Raw genomic sequence first — 19785 nt, forward strand, 5'->3', positions numbered from 1 at the left:
CTGATAGATACTTCCTCAATGCACACAAATAGCACACTCTGCACTCTCTTGGAATCTTCTAGTACTTCATTGGACTGGTTCACCTATGAGGATACTGGGAAAGGAAGAGAAAATGACGACTGCTGAACTGAGTTTAAATTCCAGTACACTGTCTTGGTCTGCACAGAGCTACTTTGTAGTTACATCACCTTTTCCAAGATAGGATTTTGGACAGCTTCTTTTCTTAACATGAACCAAGTAATTTCATATTGCAAAAATGCTTTCATGACTTGAGAAAGTAAGAGTAAGAGTGTGGTATTGGAGTGTGATCAGATAGTTTTTCTTTTTTCGTTTTTAAAGTTTCTCTTAAAAAACTTACTAATTAAACACTACGTTTTGTTGTGGAAAGATTGGAAAGTGCAGACAGACAAAAATAAACATGAAACTACATAACAACAACATAGTGATAATTAAAGTCACCTATGCACTATCACAAGGAGATGACCAATGTCTAAATCTTTCGTTAGGTCCTTAAAAGTTTTTTTTCCCTGTACGTATAGTTTTTCACAACAAATTGGGTGAAATTGTATATCCTCTGTTATAATCTGCTTTTTTCCGCTCAGCAGTATTTCATGAATCTGATTCCATGTGATTACCCTTCTACAGCAACGTTTTGGTGACTGTGTAGTACTCGTATGAATGTTCACTGCTTTCTTTAACCAGCCAAGAATCATTTAAGTTGGTTCTATTTTTTCACTAGTATAAACCGTACTAAAAATTCGTTAGATTGAATACGTGTGTTTTTGCGTACTTGCCAGGGCCCTGAGAGGTTAGCCAGGCTTCCATGCTGATTTCCTCAGGTAGCAGCTAGCCTAAGCCTTCCTTACGGCCACCGCTAATGGTTATAGAGGGTGAATAGAGAGGCACAGAGAAACTGTTTGCAATCCTGACTGTGAAATGTATTCATAAAAAATAAGTATTATTCGGCGTCTACTATGTGCACCCCGTATGACTAGAGACTCAAACCTTCCTTTAATTTTGCAATATTTTAAAAAATTATGCCTTGAAGTGTTTTCTTCTGTTGAATTATTTTGGTTGTTTTCTACCAAAAAATTAATTATGTCTCCTGCATCTATCATTTTTTTTCTCTAATCTTACTTTCACTAAGGTCTTTGTTTATCTCTATTTAATAGTGCCAGCTTTTTGGATCCCTTTATATTTTGTCATCCATGTCTTATTTTGTTTTGCTCTTACTGTCCTTGCTTGTTCCCAGCAAGGGTTTGCTGGTTTTTCTCCCCAGGCTGAGCCATTTACTTCAAAGAAGGAAATATTTCTCTCGGCATGTTGCCTGCCTGTCTTCGCAGAAGTCCCTCTGTGTGTGCGTGTTTCACCAAAGCCTCAGATGTTTCTGATGCAGCCGGCCTGCTGGCCAGAGTTTGAGCAACAGTGATTTAAAAGATAGCGAATCGAATGTATGTTGACTTGAGTCCTGGCTTCTTTAGTTGGGAAATGCAGTCTTCCTCTGTGCTTGGGAAGAAGGAACAGGGTTGGTGAACACAGAGCCTGTACTTCCTGCGGCGGGGGAGGGACAACTCTGAAGGGGGTCACCCGAGGCCTTGCAGGGCTTGCAAGGCGGTTCAGCTTCTCCCTTCCTGCCCCTGCGCCCGGCAGGCGTTGATCCCTGATAATACCCTGCACACCACACTCCCGACACACAGTCTGCTTCCAGAGTATCTGGTTCTCTCAAGTCTGGGCGTGGCTCTTCTTGGTTGAGAGAGCTTTGAACCGAAATAGACCATGTGCCCCTGATCTCCAGCTTCCACTCCCCACCCCCGCCCCATACAGTGATGGAGCAGGAAGAGGGCAACCGCCGTAAACGCTCCCCGTTGAAAAGAGGAAGACTGGGAGGCCTACAGCAGTCCCTGCTCTGTAGCAATTCTGGAATCCTGCTGGTCAGCACTGATCACGCCCAGCTCTTCCTCCTGGCCTGTGGCCCATCCTCCAGGAGGCTCCCCCGGTCCACCATTCTCTGTGGCTGTACCTGAAGCAAGTGTCGGGGAGCAGGCCCTCCTAGGGGCCTTCAGAGCCCATGTGCTTCTCATGGCCGATCAGAGGTCCGAATACTGCTGTACGGCTCAAACAATGAATAGCTCATTTAGTTCTGTTTGGCTCCTGTCAGTTCCAGGTGCCAGGAACCATATCCAAGTTTGTTTCCTAGACATGGTTCTTGATCTGTGGTCGTTTTGAGGTTATCAGGAGCCTTAGGTGGGGATGCCACACCCTTCACCTGATCTTTGACCTCAGCCACTTTATTAGAGTGCGCAGTTTGAACAGCCCTGAGGCACCAGGTTGTAATTGTTCAGTTGTCTTATTTCTCTGTCTCTAGTAATCAGGACAGAGACAGGCAAGTGGTCATCTCTTAGTAAATACTGATTGAATTAATAAAATTCAGGCTTTTCTAGCTAAGCTGAAGTATTTTGTTAGCTATTTCAGGAATCTCTTTGGCTTCATATGATTTAATAATAAATATTTCGGCAAATTTTCAGGCAATTGAAAAGTTAATCATATGTTTTCCATGTATAGTTCCTAAACTAAAGGGAAGGATAATTAGGAGTTAATGAAGTTAGTATAAGAAAAAAAAAAGATCAGTTGCAAACACTGGTCTTTAAACATCACGTGTCAGTGGTTGGAAACGTAGGGGGTGGGTTGGAGAAAAAAAAGAGAATGTGCAGGAGACTTTTTCAAAGGGGGACACACGGACTTTCAGAGTGGTGTTCCCACAATCACCTTCCTCAAAACTTTCCCTTAGTTACAGATGCGCAGGCTGGTGTGGAACTTGGCCGTTCCTGCCTCTCCCTCGGTTCCCCCTCTCCTCCCCCCAGCAGCTTACGTGAGGCAGCAGAGGGTCCCCATGATTGCTGAAATGATCAGAAAAGCAAAAATGGCAGCTGTAGGGATGGAGCTCCTGATGAGATCCCACAGGTAATCACTGAAGTTGCTCAGCCAGGACCTGGAAGTTTCTGCAGGAAGAGCATAGACAGTCACTGAGGAGAGGCTAAGTGATGAAGCTGGGATTTCAAACCTGGTTCAAGTTCAAATAGTTGTCCCAGATCTCAGGTTCTTTTTTTATTTTTTTATTTTTTTTCAGGTTCTTATAGTTGCCCAGGGCCCATATTCCTAACAACTTTGCTGTGCTAAGAGATTAAAGGAATACACTTTTGGGGAAAAAAAAAGGTATCCTCAGATAGATATCATCTTTTCCTCCTTGTATGTCAAATAGGAGCAATAATCTCCGCCCCAGATCGCTTAAAGGTTGTTTGGAGGTCTCTGTGAATCAATGGGGTACACTGTGAGCGAGGAGCACGCCTTAACAGACACCATGCTGTTGCCTAGAGGGTGTTCGGGGGGCTGAGCGCCCTGTGTCCCATGAGGAGAAAGGAGATGGCCACCTGACCCAGTGGCACCAAGAGGAGGAGGAGGAGGCCGGGCGGCTGGCAGAAGGAGGCTCAGAGGGAAGAGGCAGGGCAAACAGAAGTGTCTGTGGCGTGAAGTCAGGAGGGTTCACCTCTCACAACGATACCCTTTCCAGAGATGGGAAGGAACCGAGCACCACGCTGGGCTTTGGGAGCACCTAAGCCACGGGTCACTGGCTCATCAGCTTTAGCTTAAATTTCGCTTCCTTTCTGAAGTCCTTCTTGACCCCTCCCCCCAAACAACTTTAATTATCCCTTTGTCCTCAGGGAGCATTTGTCATATTTCACGGAAGGTTGACACCTATGGCTTTGGCTTAGTGGGTTCATGCTTGTTGAACCAAACCAGAAATACTTTGCTTTCCTGCGAACATTATTTTTAAATACAGAATCAGTCTTTCCTGACCTGAGACAGGAATCTTACGTCCTATGAAGAGAGGAACATTCATCGTAACAGCAAACACACCCCTTGAGCGTGGTTCCAATCCATCCTGGTCTTGTATTCCGAAGGCAGATAAAGGTGACAGAGACAAAGCGACAGTTTCCAACAAGAGGCAAGTCAGAGAGCACAGCAGCTTCGGGGGTTCCATGGGCTCTCCCGAGGGCCTGCACCGAGGGGAGATGGCTTTTTCCTTGGCTCGTCCCAAGGCAGCTCTGTCTGAAAAGTCAGAAAATGGTGGTTTACTTTTTATTGCAAAACTAAAGCTATGATGAACACAAGAAAAATTCACTGACTGACACTGTTGAGTCCTGAACACAGCCAGTTTCCAAAGCAAAAACCATCCCGCCTTCAAGAAACAAAACGACACAAGACAGAAACTGACTGTGCCCCGTCGGATCAGGTACCTGACATCCCCTCCTAAACCACATCCCCCTTCGGGCTTTTCCAGCTCAATCAGTGGAAACTCTTTAAGTTGTTCAGGCCAAACCCTGTGGTGTCATCTTTGACTCCGCTTTTTCAGTCCCACATCCTTTTCGTTTTGTTTTGTTTTGAGTTGGGTTTATTACTGAATCAGCAAATAAGCAGTATAAATGGTTAACCAGGTATGAATTTCAGTGGATAAGGGGGCACAGTCCATCATGGGGGTGGCGGCGGCCCAGAAGTTCTGCAGTCACAGGAGTTCGTAGCTTCCTGCTTGCTGCCACTGAACAGCCAAAGAGATCTCACTTTGTTGTAAGTCAGGTAGTGTCCTACTGACTTCCCTGAACTCATGTCCTATTATCTACTCTTGATCACTCCACCTCAGCCTCATTTCCTCTGGAACAAGCCACACGTGCTCCTCTCTGTTTTGTTCACATAGGCTGTTCAGGTGCTCAATAAATGTTTTGAGTGAATGAATGGGTGGTGAATTTGGGCAGATATTGTTCATTGCCTGTCATCACCACCCCCTTTTCACTTATTACATGCAACCAGAGAGGCTAGAAAAGCTGAATCCGCCTTCTCCCAGCCAGCCTTGCTGCTAACAATGGCTATGGGACACAGTGTTGGACACTGAAGCATAATGGACATCTGATGGGTGGCTTCCGGGAAGATTTTCTGCTGTCTTGATAAAAGAAATGGCGCTACCATTTTCCCTTTGTGCTGCCTTGAACATTCTTTAAGTGCTACCTGGGGTTGGAGGAGCCATCCTGTGACCATCAGGCAATGGACACAAGGAAAAGGCCAAGAAAATGACATCTATTCTGGCTCTGACAATTTTAAGCCACTAAACCAACACCTCTATCTGCCCACCTCTCAACTACTAGGTCTGAGAAAAATAAACTCCTATTTGAGCTTTCTATTACTTAAGACATTTAGAACTGACACTCTCATCCACTGTTGAGACCTGTGTCAGGTAAGGTGGCAAAGAAGCCAGTGAATCAGGCCTCCGTCTTCAGAAGAAGCTGGCCAGAGTCTTCCTTTAAGGTTTCTGAAGTTCCAAATAGAATTCTACTCCTCCTTATGATATCATCTACTGCATTTGACCCGCCCCCAGTCTCCCTCTATTTGACAGCTAAGTATACAGACGTTTTCTTCTGTCTATGCATAAACATTTGTGTTGATACTGAAATCCATCCTCATGGTAGCCATATCCTCTTGGGCTTGAAGATTTCTAAGATACTTTGTTTGCCACGTGGTATCTACTGCACCTTCAAATAGTGTATGTATGGGATTTGAATAGATGATAAAGGTGGCATTTCATTTCAGTGGGGAAAAAGAGATGGTTTAATGTGATGACTGGCTATTCATTCGGATGCACTGACTGGAGTGAGAGCCATACACACAAAAATAAATTCTAGATGGATCAAGGACTAAACAAAAATAAAACCATATACATATTGGGATAAAACACGAGTGGAGTTTTTTGTAATCTTGGGGTGAAAAAAGCTACTCTGAGCATGTCATAAAACCCCAAAGCCACAGGTGAAAATAATGATAAATTTATTGCATAAAAATGTAAAGCTTTCATACAGCAAAACATTGTAAAGAAAGATAAAAGATTAATGACAAATTAGGTGAAAAATTCCACAACATATATGATAATAGGTTAATGTCCTTAACATACAAAGAACTCTTACAAATCAATTTTTTAAAAAGGATGATCAGCTCCATAGAAGAACTGGCATAAATGAATCAGTCAGAAAAACAATGGATAAATAAATTGTGATATATATTATATAATGGATTACTCTACTGCAATTAAAGTGAGCCACTAGGAAATATATGCAATAAGGGTTGTTTCCAGTTTGGAAGTGTTATGGGTAGTGCTGCCCTGTCTCTTGGTTCACATGGCAGTTCTGGGTCTAGGTCATTACCCAACAGAGTTGCCACAGGCTATCTTTATGCTCAACTTTTGTAGATAATGCCAGATTGTTTTCCAAAATAATTATATCACTTTGAGTTTATTTTTGTATATGGTATGAGGAAATGTTCTAATTTCATTCTTTTACAGGTAGCTGTCCAGTTTTCCCAGCACCACTTATTGAAGAGACTGTCTTTTCTTCCTTGTATATTCTTGTCTCCTTTGTCGTAGATTAATTGACCATAGGTGTGTGGGTTTATTTCTGGGCTCTCTATCCTGTTCCATTGGCTTATGTGTCTGTTTTTGTCTGTTTTTGAGCCATTACCATACTGTTTTGATGACCGTAGCTTTGTAATACAGTCTGAAGTCAGGGAGCATGATTCCTCTAGTTTTGTTCTTGTTTCTCAAGATGTTTTGGCTGTTCAGGGTCTTTTGTATTTCCATATAAATTTTAGAATTGTTTGTTCTGATTCTGGAAAAATGCCATTGGTATTTTGATAAAGATTGCATTAAATCTGTAGATTGCCTTGGGTAGCATTGTCATTTTAACAATATTAATTTTTCCAATCCATGAACACAGTATATTTGTCCATCTGTGTCATCTTCATCAGGGTCTTGTAGGTTTCTGAATACAGGTCCCCCATTAGCCAAACCAGCTGGAGTATGATTGCAAACACTGAACTCGTAAAAGGGATCCCAGGAGATGTGGGCAATGCAAGTACAGCATTTCTCACATTAGGTTCACTACATTCTGCTGCAGCCTCTCCCGGATTCTGGTTGGTCACAACCTCTAGAAAACTTATAAAAGGGGGGTTTGTGGGATGGGCCAGAGCCCAGACTACTGCCTTTACTCCTTCTGGTGCTAATGGATGTCAAGGTTAAGAATCTCTCTCTCTGCTTCTGGATCAAGGCTCCATTTCTAATTTTTTAAGTTAGCTTCACCTCATAAATTATAAAATTTCATTGTTCACATTTTTATTTCCAGTATAAAAGCACAACTCTCAAAGGCATTTGTTTTCACATGTCAATGTTTTGTTTAACTGATTACTGAGGAAACCAGCGGGAAGACAAAAGAGCTGGTTCCAAGAGCATTTGAAAAATAAAGATGTATGTGGTCAATGGGAAAAGAATGCCAAAACAAGATGATTAAAAGTTAGACATAAAAGTGGTTAACCTTTTACAGGGAGTCAAACCATATCACCTTATTGATTTCTGTAAATTAACCTCTAACCTTAATGGACTTTTACAGGACAGTAAACCATTCCCAACCTTATCTGTCAGGGATGGGGTGAGGTGGGGGTTCCTCTTGGGCAGTTAGGGAACAGAATTTCCTGGTACATTTTGTTGTGTTGTTTCAGCAGGAAATTAGCTGAGAAGGGAGTTAAATGAGTGCATGATTAGAATTACAATGTTGTATCTCCTATCCCAGAGAGCCATGGATTTTCCTCATTTTTCTGTGGAAATATTAAAAAAATGTCCTTTAGAAGCCTAGTATGATCATGACCTTTCTTGGTCACCACAGAGGAGGAAGTGGTGGCCGTGTCCGGAGGAGAATGCTTTCCAGATGAGTTTCCTCATTGCTTTTTGCCTGATTACCTTGGAAGGAAGGAACAATCTGGGAGCGGCCACAGCAAATGCGCAAGAGGTAAATTGGATGCAACAGCCCCAGAGAACGAAGGACACATGACGATTGATTTGGGAGGCTTCAGGGCATATCTGCCGGGACTGAGGAGTTGAAATACATAGAAAAACGATGGCACCATGGGCAGCGTGGGGCAGGAGTGACCTGGAGGGCGGGCTCAGAGGGATGCTGGACCCAAATCAGGAAAGGGCCGGGGCCAGGAAGGAGAGACCGGGCCTCAGTACTGCTGCTGCGCCTCGCAGCCCAGAAGCTCCAGCCTCAGGGCGATGTGGTGCGCCCAGCTCTGCGGGTGAATTCGAAGGAAGCGGGTAAACAGCGGGGGGTCTAGAGCGTTCACCACGGGTGTGAAGGAGTCTTGATTTCCCTGAAAAATCTGAAAGAGGAGAGATAGCATTTGTTGGTTGACAGGAAAAGAGTTATGTTTATACACCCCCCCCCCACCAAGGCTCCCCAAGTCCACTGGCCTCCTGCTTGGTCTGTAACTTTCCCTAAGCTCCGCCCCCTCATGGGCACCCACCCCAATGCCCATCGCCCAGCACGCACGCTTTTTTTCACTTCCAATTGAGTGATCCACGCTTCTGGTAGTTCAGGATTGAACCCTGGGAGGTGACTGGATGACTCGGTCCCCTGCCTCTGTACCTGGGAAAGTGGTTGTGACATCTAGAATTAAGAGCACCCTTGCTAACCTCCTGTGGAGGCCGTGCTTCCAGCTATGGCTTCCCTCTGGAATCTTCTCACCCACTTTCCCAACTAATTCAAGGAAGTTGTAAACATCATGATATTTTACTCCCAAATACTTCAACCTGCCAAGCCTTTGGGTCTCAGTTTAAGTGTTATCTCTGAAACAGGACTCTTGTTGACTCTAAATCTCCTCTTGTTCATTTCCTTTACACCATTCAGAATCTTCTCATTTATCTGTTTACCTGCTTATTGACCATTTCCTTTGTTTTCACCACCAAATGTCGGTTCCATGACAGCAGAGACCTTGGTCACTGACCTTCCACACGTACAATATATATAGTATATACATAGCAAATATACTATAAACATTTGTTAAAGTTTGTGTGTTTGATAAAACTTTCGGGAAACAAAAGAGATTCTTGGATAAATATTTGTGGCATACTTTGGGGGCTTGTACATCTTCTGCTAGACTTATTCCTTGATCTTTCCCCTCAAGAAACTGAAAGAATAATACAAGGAACACTTAAATCTCCTTTAATCTACAACAGACTCCTAGTCTCTGGTCTTTTTCTGTCCTTCGTGATGTTGACATTTAAAAAAGTCTAGGACAGGCTTCCCTGGTGGCGCAGTGGTTGAGAGTCTGCCTGCCAATGCAGGGGACACGGGTTCGAGCCCTGGTCTGGGAGGATCCCACATGCCGCGGAGCAACTGGGCCCGTGAGCCACAGTTGCTGAGCCTGCGCGTCTGGAGCCTGTGCTCCGCAACAAGAGAGGCTGCGATAGCGAGAAGGCCCGCACACCGCGATGAAGAGTGGCCCCCACTTGCCACAACTAGAGAAAGCCCTCGCGCAGAAACGAAGACCCAACACAGCCATAAATAAATAAAAACAAATAAATAAAATTTAAAAAAAAAGTCTAGGACCATTGCGTTGTACAATGTCCCACATTCTAAATTTGTGTGACTGTTTTCTTATTATTAGATTTCAGTTAACATCTTTAGTGAGAATATTAACTAGGTGATGTGTCTTTCCCACCATATCACATCAGAGGACACATGATGCTGATTCCTCCAGAGTTTGACCCTTAGTTAAGGTGATGTCCACCAGATCTCTCTTTTATAAAGGTAATAACTTCCCTTACCTAACAATCTGTGGGGTTGGACTTTGAGACTGTGTAAATATTCGGTTCCACATTAAGCTTTCATCCAATGGTTTTAGTATCTACTGAGGTTCCTTACAAGTATTATATACTGTACTGATGGTTGGTTTCTTAATTTTGTCATGTCTTCTACATTTATTACCTGGAATTCTTCTGTGGAGAAGAACGTCTCCTCTCCCTTTATATTTTGATGATGATAATGGACTCCAAGATGTTCCAGTAACACCTGGCAGTTTCCTGGCTCTGGTCTTGGAATCTCTAAGGAGCCCAGGTTCCTTTTACTAGGAAATGGTATTTGGAAACCAAGACTGTTCTGGGTTGGCTTAGGCTCTGCTCTAGGCCAAGGCTCACGTACACCATGTCTTCTCAGCTTGGACATTTTTATCTCATGGCAGAGAGCAGAGGCAGCAGAGACTGAGCCAAACACACGATCACATTGAAAGCTTCTGTTGGAAAGTGGTTTATATCACGTCTACTTACACTGCATTGGTCAACATGAGTCCTACTGTGAAGCCCAAAGTCAATGGAGTTTTCAAGAAAGGAGGAAGTGAAAAATCAAGAATAATACCTTTGTGACTTCCCTGGTGGTACAGTGGTTAAGACTCCGCCTGCCAGTGCAGGGAACATGGGTTCGATCCCTGGTCCGGGAAGATTCCACATGCCGCGGAGCAACTAAGCCCGTGCACCACAACTACTGAGCCTGCGCTCTAGAGCCCGTGAGCCACAACTACTGAGCCCGTGAGCCACAACTACTGAAGCCCGTGTGCCTAGAGCCCGTGCTCCACAACAAGAGAAGCCACCGCAATGAGAAGCCCGCGCACCACAACGAAGAGTAGCCCCCGCTCACCACAACTAGAGAAAGCCCGGTTGCAGCAACAAAGACCCAACGCAGCCAAAAATAAATAAGTAAATAAATAAATTTAAAAAAATAAAAGAATAATACCTTTTACCTCATCTGCTATTTTCTGTTCATTCATCACAGCAATGAGGTGATTTTACAATATGTAGTCAGAGATAAGAGGTTTGGGTGGCTTGTTAGGTTTCTTAGTCCACAAGCACCCTCTACTGTTGATAAAGAGAAGTGCAATTTCTGTAACAGATGGGATAGGAAGATATGTCTTGTGATTTTGTGACTCATTTTTGCTTTTCCAGAACACTTAATTTCCACCACTGAAACTTATGGTATTCTTCGTCTTCTAGTTATTCTGTGAGTTATGGGTGGTTTTATTTGCAATTTTAAAATATATCTACAGAGAGATAGTTAGATAGACAGATGGTTTTTGAAGGCTGTATGGAGAGATTTAGGCAGCTGTCATTATTTGATGAGAATGTACAACTCAGTATTTGGAATTTTAAAATGCTATTTTAAATTATTTTTCTATTTGTTTCTGGCATGTAGAAATACAATAAAATTTTCTATTGATTTTGTTTTCAGCAAGCTTGCAAACTTATCTTAGTAATTCTAATAATTTACATAGATAGATTCTTTTGGATTTTCTATGTATGCCATCGTATCTTCCACATATTATGAGAGTTTTTTTTTCCAATCCTAATACATTTTATTTCTTTTTCTTACCTTACTGCATTGCTTAGGACCTCCAATACAGTTTTTAATAAAAGTGGACGGGGCAGATTAAAGATGGCTATGAATTTTTTTGATACTCCTCCCATGGAGAGGTAGGTGTATTTTGACTTTTTTTTTTGGCCATGCCACGCAGCTTGCGGGATCTTAGCTTACCGACCAGGGATTGAACCCAGGCCACTGCAGTGAAAGCACCAAGTCCTAATCACTGGACCTCCAGGGAATTCCCTTGTTTTTTTTTTTAAACTGAAGTATAGCTGATTTACAATATTGTGTTAGTTTCAGATATACAGCAAAGTGATTCAGTTATATATATATATTTTTTCCAGATTATTTTCCATTATAGGTTATTACAAGATACTGAATATAGTTCCCAGTGCTATACAATAAATCCTTGTTGCTTATCTATTTTATGTATAGTAGTGTATATCTGTTAATCCCAAACTCCTAATTTATCTCTCTTCCGCCCACCCTTCCCCTTTGGTAACCATAAGTTTATTTTCTATGTCTGTGAGTCTATTTCTGTTTTGTAAATGAGTTCATTTGTATCATTTCTTTTAGATTCCACATATAAGTGATATCATATGATATTTGTCTTTCTGTGTCTGACTTACTTCACTTAGTATGATAATCTCTAGGTCCATCCATGTTGCTGCAAATGGCATTGTTTCATTCTTTTTTATGGCTGAGTAGTATTCCATTGTATATATGTACCACATCATCTTTATCCATTCCTCTGTCCTTGGACACTTAGGTTGCTTCCATGTCCTGGCTATTGTAAATACTGCTGCAGTGAACATTGGGGCGCATGTGTCTTTTGATTTGTTTTGAGTTGGGGTGGGCAATTGATTCTGTGGGCTGATAGAGTATGGCGGCAGAGGTGGTGCTGTGCCAAGTTCAACAGGACTGACAGCTTCCACCTTGGTTTCTTGGAATCTAGCTTTTATGTAAGAAGAGTGACTATCCTAAGACCACCATGCTGAGAGGCCCTGAAGAGACATCAGTGGATGAAAAGGTCAAGGAGAAACAAGATACCAGGCAAGTGAGCAAAGAAGCCATCTAGGAAGTAGATCCATCCATCCATACCCACTGACACCCCGTGGATCACAGACAAGCCAGCCAGCCAGATCAACCTAAATTCCTGACCCACAAAATTGTGGCCAAGTTTCAGGGTAGTCTGTGATGCAGCAATAGATAAATGGTATCTTATTTTTAATCTCAAAGGGAAACCTTTCTGTGTTTCACCTAAAATAGTATATTTGCTGTAAAATTTTTGTGAATATCCTTTATCAGATTGCGTAGTTTCCCTACTAGTCTTAGTTTGTTAAATTTTCCCATTAAGAACAGATATTGAATTTTATGAATCTTTTTCTCAGCATTTATTGGCTGTATAATCCTGAAGTTCATTAATGTGATGGATTGCATTAATTTCTAATGTTAAGCCAACCTTGCATTCCTAGGATAAATCTAACACATACATATTGCTAATATTTTGTTTCGGATCTATGTTCATGAGTAAAGTTGGCCTATTATTTTCCTTTCTAATAAACTTGTCCTTGTTGTGATTTGTTGTCATCATTTAAAGGGTTGGATAATGTAAATACAAGCTTTTTCCATTTTTCTGGAAGAATCTTTGTAATAATGGTATTATTTCTCCCTTGAAAATTTGGTAGAGTATTTAGTATAGCCATCTGAATCTGGAGTTTTCTTTGTAGGAAGACTTTTGAACACCAATTCAATTTTTCAAAGGTTGTAGGAGTTTCCGCACTTCCACTGCAGGGGGCCCAGGTTCCATCCCTCGTCGGGGAACTAAGATCCCGCAAGTTGTGGGGCGCGGCCAATAAAAAAAAAATGGTTGTAGGAGTTTCAGGGTTTTCGATTCCTTCTTGAGTAAGTTATATTTACTAGAAATTATCCATTTTACCTAATTTTCCAAATTTACTGTCATAAGGTTAATAAATATCCTCATTTTTTTATGTTGGCAGGATTTTACTGGGTGGTAAAATCAGTCATGCAAGTTGGAAAATTTTTTTTTTTTTGGTTGTGGCTGCACAGCTTGCGGGATCTTAGTTCCCCCACCAGGGATTGAACCCGGGCCCCCTGCAATGGAAGCTCAGAGCCTTAACCACTGGACTGCCAGGGAAGTCCCTGAAAAATTTTTTTTTAGTTTTTGCTTAAATGCATGAAAAATATTTCACCAGATTTTCTTTCTTTTGGGGGCAGGTTTCAGATTTTTCCTTTTAGCATCACATGGATATCATTAATTATCTTCTGATTTTCATTATTGCTTAGAAATCGCCTGTCAGCTTGTCACTCTTATTATGGTAATGTATGTGTCTTCTGGTTCCTTTTTATTGTGGTAAAATGTACATAACATAAAATTTATCATCTTAACCATTTTAAATTGTAAAGTTCAGAGGCATTTACTACATTCACCATTATCTAGTTCCAGAATATTTCTATCACTGCAAAAGGAAATCCAGTACCCATCAGGAAGCCACTCCCCGTTTACCCTTCTCTCCAATCTCTGGTAATCACTAATCTGTTTCCTGTCTCTCTATATTTGCCTATTCTGGATATTTCATATAAATGGAATCATACAATATGTAGTCTTTTGTGTCTGACTTCTTTCACTTAGCATATTTTCAAGGTTCATCCATATTGTAGCATGCATCAGCATGTCTATGTTTTTTAATGGCTGAATAATATTCAGCTGTATGGATAGACCAGAATTTGTTTATCCACCAGTTGATGGACATATGGGTCATTTTCACCCATTGGCTATTGTGAATAGTGCTGCTATGAGCATTTGCCTGCAAGTTTTTGTTAATTGCCTATTTTCAATTCTTTTGGGTACACACCCAGTAGCAGAATTGCTGGGATCATATGGTAATTCTATGGTTTCTACAGTGGCTGCCTATTTTGCATTGCCATCAGCAGTATGGGTTCCAATTTTTCTACATCCTTGCTAACCCTTCTTACTTTCTGTATTAAAAAAATTACAGCCATCCTAGTAAGTGTGAAGTAATATCTCATTGTGGTTTTGATTTGCATTTTTCTAATGACTAATGATGTTGGTGTTGATGTGCTTGTTGGCCATTTGTATATCTTCTTTGGAGAAATGCCTATGGAAGTCCTTTGCCTATTTTTAAATTTGGTTGTCTTTTTGTTGAGTTTAAGAATTCTTTTCATATCTATTTTTCTTCTGTTGTTTGTGATTATGGTTCACATCTAAAAAACCATTTGTAAAATCCAAGGTCATGAAGATTTACCTCTATATTTTCTTCCAAGAGTTTTAAAGTTTTAGTTCTTATATTTAGGTATTTGATCTATTTTGAATTAATTTTTGTATATGGTGTGTGGTGACTTCATTCTTTTGCATGTGGCTATCCAGTTTTCCCAGCATTATTTGTTGAAGAGACTATTCTTTTCCCATTGAATGGTCTTGGCACCCTTATCGAAAATCAATTTACTATAGATGTATAGCCTTATTTCTGGACTTGAATTCTATCTTTATGTCACTACCACAGTGTTTGGATTACTGTAGCTTTGTAGTAAGTTTTGAAATTGGGAAGTGTGAATCCGGTAACTGTTTTTTCAAGATTGTTTTTGCTATTTTGGGTCCCTTGCAATTACAGATGAATTTTAAGATCAGCTTGGCCATTTCTGCAAAAATGGCCATTGGGATTTTGATAGGGATTGCACTGAATCTGTAGAAAGCTTTGGTTAGTAGTGTCATCTTAATAATGTGTTCCAATCCATTAACCCAGGATGTCTCTCCATTCATTTAGGTCTTCTTTAATTTTTCAAGCAATGTTTTGTAGTTTTGAGTGTACAAGTCTTGTACCTCCTTGGTTAAGTTTATTCCTAAACATTTTATTCTTTTGGATGATATTTTAAATGAAATTTTTTTCTTAATTTTCTTTTCAGATTTTTCACTACTAGTGTATGGAAACACAACAGATTTTTGTGTGTTGATCATGTATCCTACAACTTTACTGAATTCATCTATTAGTTCTAATAGTTTTTTGTGGGTTCTTTAGGATTTTCTACGATAAAATCATATCATTGGTGAAGAGAGAGAGTTTTACTTCTTCCTTTCCAATCTGAATGCCTTTTGTTTACTTTTTATTTTTTGTAATTTCTCTGGCTATAACTTCCAGTACAGTGTTGAACAGAAGTGGCGACAGTGGTCATCCTTGTTTGTTTGCCACTTCTCCACTATTTCCTGCATTCATTCTGGATTCCACATATATATATATATATATATATATATATATATATATATGGCTTTCTCTGTATAGAATTATGTCTCAATTTCTTTTTCATATGTTTCACCTTCTGTGCTCCATTCTGGGTAATTTCTTCAGATATATGTTCCGGTGACTAAATTCTCTTTGGCTGTGCCCAATTCACTATTAAGTCTTTCTTTGATTTTTAAACTTCAACAATGATGTTTTTTAATTTCTAAAAGTACTGTTTTTTCCAAAACTGCCTAATAATTTGTCATTTATTTTTATGTTTCCATAGCTCATTGCTTTAAATATTTTGTGCATAATTATTTTATGATATATATCTGATAATGTCAATATCTGATATTCTTCAGATTCTAAATTTGTATTGATTGTTTCTGCCCATTTGTAGTCAAGTTGGCTTGTTATCTTGTATGTTTGCTGATCTATGTTTATGATCTTATCATTTTAATATGTAGGAATCCTGGAGACCTAAACTGGGAATGCTTTTTCTCTAGAGAAATCATTCTTCCAGAAGCCAGGAGGTGCTACTTATCTGCAACTAGTTCTGCTCCTTTCTGGGTTTCATTACTTAATGCAGAAGTCTCACATTCCATTCTTGCATTTTGCTCAAAGCTTGGTGTCCCGAGAACAACACTAATATAAGCAGTTCCCTTTAGGAAAGTTCCTCCATTTTACATTTTCTCATTTTTCACCTCTCTTTGCTCTGATTTAAGCTCATTATTTTAAAATAAAAGCTCATTTTTTTGTTTGTTTGTTTTGTTTTTTTGCTGTTGGTGGTGAGGAGGCTGGAGAGTCCCCTTTCTTCATTGAGTGCAGCAGTGCATTAAGAAGTATGTACTATCAGTGCTATAGCCTTTTTTAAATTTTGGTAATATATACATAACATATATTTTAACATTTTAACTGTTTTTAAGCGTACAAGTACGTTTGACAACAAGTATATAACAAGTACATTCACAATGTTGTGCAGCTATCACCACCAACCATCTCCAAAACGCTTCATCTTGCAAAACGGAAACTCTGGGGAGTTCCCTGGTGCTCCAGTGGTTCGGACTCTGTGCTCTCACTGCTGAGGACACAGGTTCAATCACTGGTCAGGGAACGAAGATCCCACATCCCACAAGCCACACAGCGTGGCCAAAACAAAACAAAAAACGAAAAGCCAAAAAATAAAAACAAAAACAAAACTGAAACTCTGTCTCCATCAAACAATAACTCTCCATTCTCCCCAGCTCCCAGCCTCTGGTAACCTCTATTCGAATTTCAGGCTCATTGTAATTGTTAAATTTTATGTGTCAACTTGTCTAGGCCATATGGTGTCCAGATATTTGGTCAAACATTATTCTGGGTGTGTTGGTGAGTATGTTTTTGGATGAGATGAACATTTAATAGTAGAGTGAGTACAGCAGATGGCCGTCCCCAAAGTGGATGGGCCTTATGCAATCAGTTGAAGGCCTGAATAGAACAAAAAGGCTGACCTTCGTCTGAGTAAGAGAGAATTCTTTTTGCATGGCCCATTTGAATTGGGACATTGGGTTTTTTTCTAGCCTTTGGGCTCAAACTCAAATGTTGGCACTTCCTGGGTTCAGACAGGAACTACACCACTGGCTCTCCTCGTTTCCAGACCTTCACACTCAGACTGAAACTTATGCCATTGGCTCTCCAGCTTGCTGATTCACCCTGCAGATCTTGAGACTTGTCAGCCTCCATAATCATGTGAGCCAATTGGTTCTGTTTCTCTGGAGAACCCTGACTAATATACTCATATAAGTGGAATTATACAATATTTGTCCTTTTATGTCTGCTCTAATTAATTTAGCCATGCATGTTACAGCATGTATCAGCGATATGCCCTTTTTAAAATGGGAATGTCCTCTAGGACATACATTATCAGTACTCTGGTTCACTAAACTGCCAGAAGCAAAAATGTTTAATCCAGCCTTGAGGGAACAAGGAATTCTTCTTGGAGGAGATGATGTTCACCTGAGACTTGAAGAATGCACCAGGTGAAAGGGTCAATAAGAAGTACCCAGAAAAAATGTTCTAGGTAGAAGAAACAGTACATATAAAAGCCTAGTGTGAGAAAGAACATGCTGTTTTTAGGGAGTTGAGGGTTTCTTAGTATGGGTGGAACTTAGAAAGCAAAGGAGCAAGTAGCAAGAGACTATGCTAGAGAGATCGGTAAGGGCCACCATCCTGAATGACATCAACATCTATGAGGAGAAGCAGCTTTGGGCTCTACTCTGCTCTTTCCTGGGATGATACATTCTTGCTTGGAGTCACTTGTCCTCCCAGAATGCCTTTCACAGTGCCCTATTACTATAGATACTCAGTAAAGTTTATCCTGAAAGTCTTGTCATATATCACCCTTGTTATGTTTCTAAATGTCAAGCTCTAAGACAGGCTTTGTGCCTTTCCTGTGAGATTAGCGTACCTTTACTTTGCCATTCTGAAGAAACAGAGTCCAGTTATGGCCATCTTGACTACTGGATATGAGGAACTCCTTCACATACATGCTGGTAAGCAGAGATTTCACCCCCTGGGTGGTTACTCCTGTGACTCTCATTGTCTTCTGGAAGTCCACTTGCAGCCACTCTTTTCGATTATTTGCCTGGGGAAGTTAGTTAGAGTAGTATCTTTTTGGTCACTATTTGCTCCCAGAAATCCCCAAATCCCTTCTTAATCGTATCACAGCACTTCTCACTCTGCATATTAATTACCTGTTTGTCAGTCTCCCTTATTAGACTCAAAGCAAATTGAGGGCCGAAATTTATCATGATTCATCTCTGTATCCCCAGAGTTAGCCATTTAACAGGGGCCCAGTAAAGGTTTGCTGAATGAATATATGAGTAATATACAGACTGACTAGAGTATTAAAAGTTTGGCAATGTGTTATACAACCTATTTTGTTTAAAATAAGCCCCTGGAGGAACGGAGACCATTAACTCCATCCATTTCCCCAAGCTAGTCAGTGATTGAAAATCACAAACTGAGTGGTTCCAGAAAAGAACTGTGCCCAGTGAACTGTACATAACTACGACCCTTTGCTTTGGTGATATTTCTCTGTAAAACTGGATTTCAGCCACTCCAATTCTTTGACAAATATTAGCCCAGTACTACATATAGATATTCTGTTTCTAGGAGGTTCAATTAGGGATCATTTTCCCCCAATGAATGCTGTGTGAATTCACATGGCACACCCACTAAATAAATATCTGTGGGGTTTTCTGTGCATAGTCAACTTTCCTTGACACTCTTTGTGGGAACAACCAGGTGATAGAAGTAACTGAAGAAACAGTCAAGAGCTTACCCTATTCTTTCCCAACCACTACTCCTTCTTCTGCATCAGTTATACGGCAAATTTGTTCCCTCTTACCCGGGGTCTCCAGGCATTAGTCCTCCCTTGGAGGTGAAGTCGGGCTTGTGAAGGAGACCAGGTGGCAAACACATTGCTTAAGTGGGATGAGGCAGTAATCTGTGCATCTGATATTGCTTTACTCTCCATTCCCAGTGCCATGTTGCAACCTCAGAGAAATGAAAGAAGAATGTAATCACAAGAACAAGTTGAAGCTGAGGTTCTGCTGGCCTGTCTCCACTGATATATTCTAGGGCTACTGTCATCACGAAGTCATTTCCCAGGCACTAACTTTTGCATGTTATTGTTAAGATGCCCCCTGTTTTCTGGTCAGCTCTGCTCAGCTCTGTTGGACTTTGATTGCCTTGTTAATAGTAGTGTAGAAGGTGGCTGCCCCTGGGGAATCCCATGGTTAGGATGACCAAGTCATGGGTTTGCCCAGGACTGTACTGGTTTTAGCATTGATAGCTCTGTGTCCTGGGAAATCCCCCCAGTCTCGGAAAAACTAGGATGGTTAGTCATCCTACCCATGGTTGGGAGAGGTAAGGACATGGGATGACTTGACACTTACTGTTTAAATCACAGCCCATCAACTCCATGCGAAGAGTGCTGCGGATGCTGTAATGCGTTGGGTGCAAACGGACATACCGAGCAATAATTGGAGGATTAAAAATATTGTGTTTTATCCCAGATGAATCCACATTGCCAAAGAAGACCTGTAGGGAGGTATTAGCACAGATACATGTAAAATGAAGAAAGAATAAGAAGCAATTCCTCCCAATCATATCTTTCTTCTAATTTGCTCTGTGCATTTCGCAACAGCACCGAACACCCAAATAAAAACCATTCTGGCTAGCCAGATGTTAGAATGTAATATGCG

General features: G+C 40.9%; 2 protein-coding genes across 4 annotated transcripts in view; both read right to left on the reverse strand.

Annotated features, from left to right (window-relative positions):
• SMIM9 (small integral membrane protein 9) lies at positions 1-4369 on the reverse strand. Its single transcript, XM_068532466.1, has 4 exons — positions 4296-4369; positions 3916-4107; positions 2870-2999; positions 1-94 (listed from the first exon to the last, which is right to left on the reverse strand). Exons 1-4 carry the CDS (start codon positions 4300-4302, stop codon positions 67-69), a joined length of 357 nt encoding a protein of 118 aa, XP_068388567.1. The 5' UTR covers positions 4303-4369; the 3' UTR covers positions 1-66.
• A 1594-nt stretch (positions 4370-5963) lies between these two features.
• Positions 5964-19785, reverse strand: part of F8 (coagulation factor VIII) — a 122993-nt gene continuing 109171 nt past the window's right edge. For all 3 annotated transcript variants that reach the window (XM_068532435.1, XM_068532434.1, XM_068532433.1), the window contains 4 exons: positions 19477-19621; positions 18927-19075; positions 17985-18161; positions 5964-8247 (listed from right to left, as the gene is read on the reverse strand). In XM_068532435.1, the coding sequence (XP_068388536.1) occupies positions 8092-8247; positions 17985-18161; positions 18927-19075; positions 19477-19621 (627 nt within the window). In that variant the 3' untranslated portion in view covers positions 5964-8091. The remainder of the gene's footprint in view (positions 8248-17984; positions 18162-18926; positions 19076-19476; positions 19622-19785) is intronic.

The sequence above is a fragment of the Eschrichtius robustus genome, chromosome X (genome assembly GCF_028021215.1).
Source record: "Eschrichtius robustus isolate mEscRob2 chromosome X, mEscRob2.pri, whole genome shotgun sequence".
Taxonomy (NCBI): domain Eukaryota; kingdom Metazoa; phylum Chordata; class Mammalia; order Artiodactyla; family Eschrichtiidae; genus Eschrichtius; species Eschrichtius robustus.

Excerpts from the sequence above, each read along its gene's own strand:
- SMIM9 (XM_068532466.1), bottom strand. Across the intron at positions 3,000-3,915 it reads ATTGGAACCACGCTCAAGGG|AAACTTCCAGGTCCTGGCTG; the intron begins GTGTGTTTGCTG and ends CTCTTCCTGCAG. Across the intron at positions 95-2,869 it reads GGGACCCTCTGCTGCCTCAC|TATCCTCATAGGTGAACCAG; the intron begins GTAAGCTGCTGG and ends TTCCTTTCCCAG.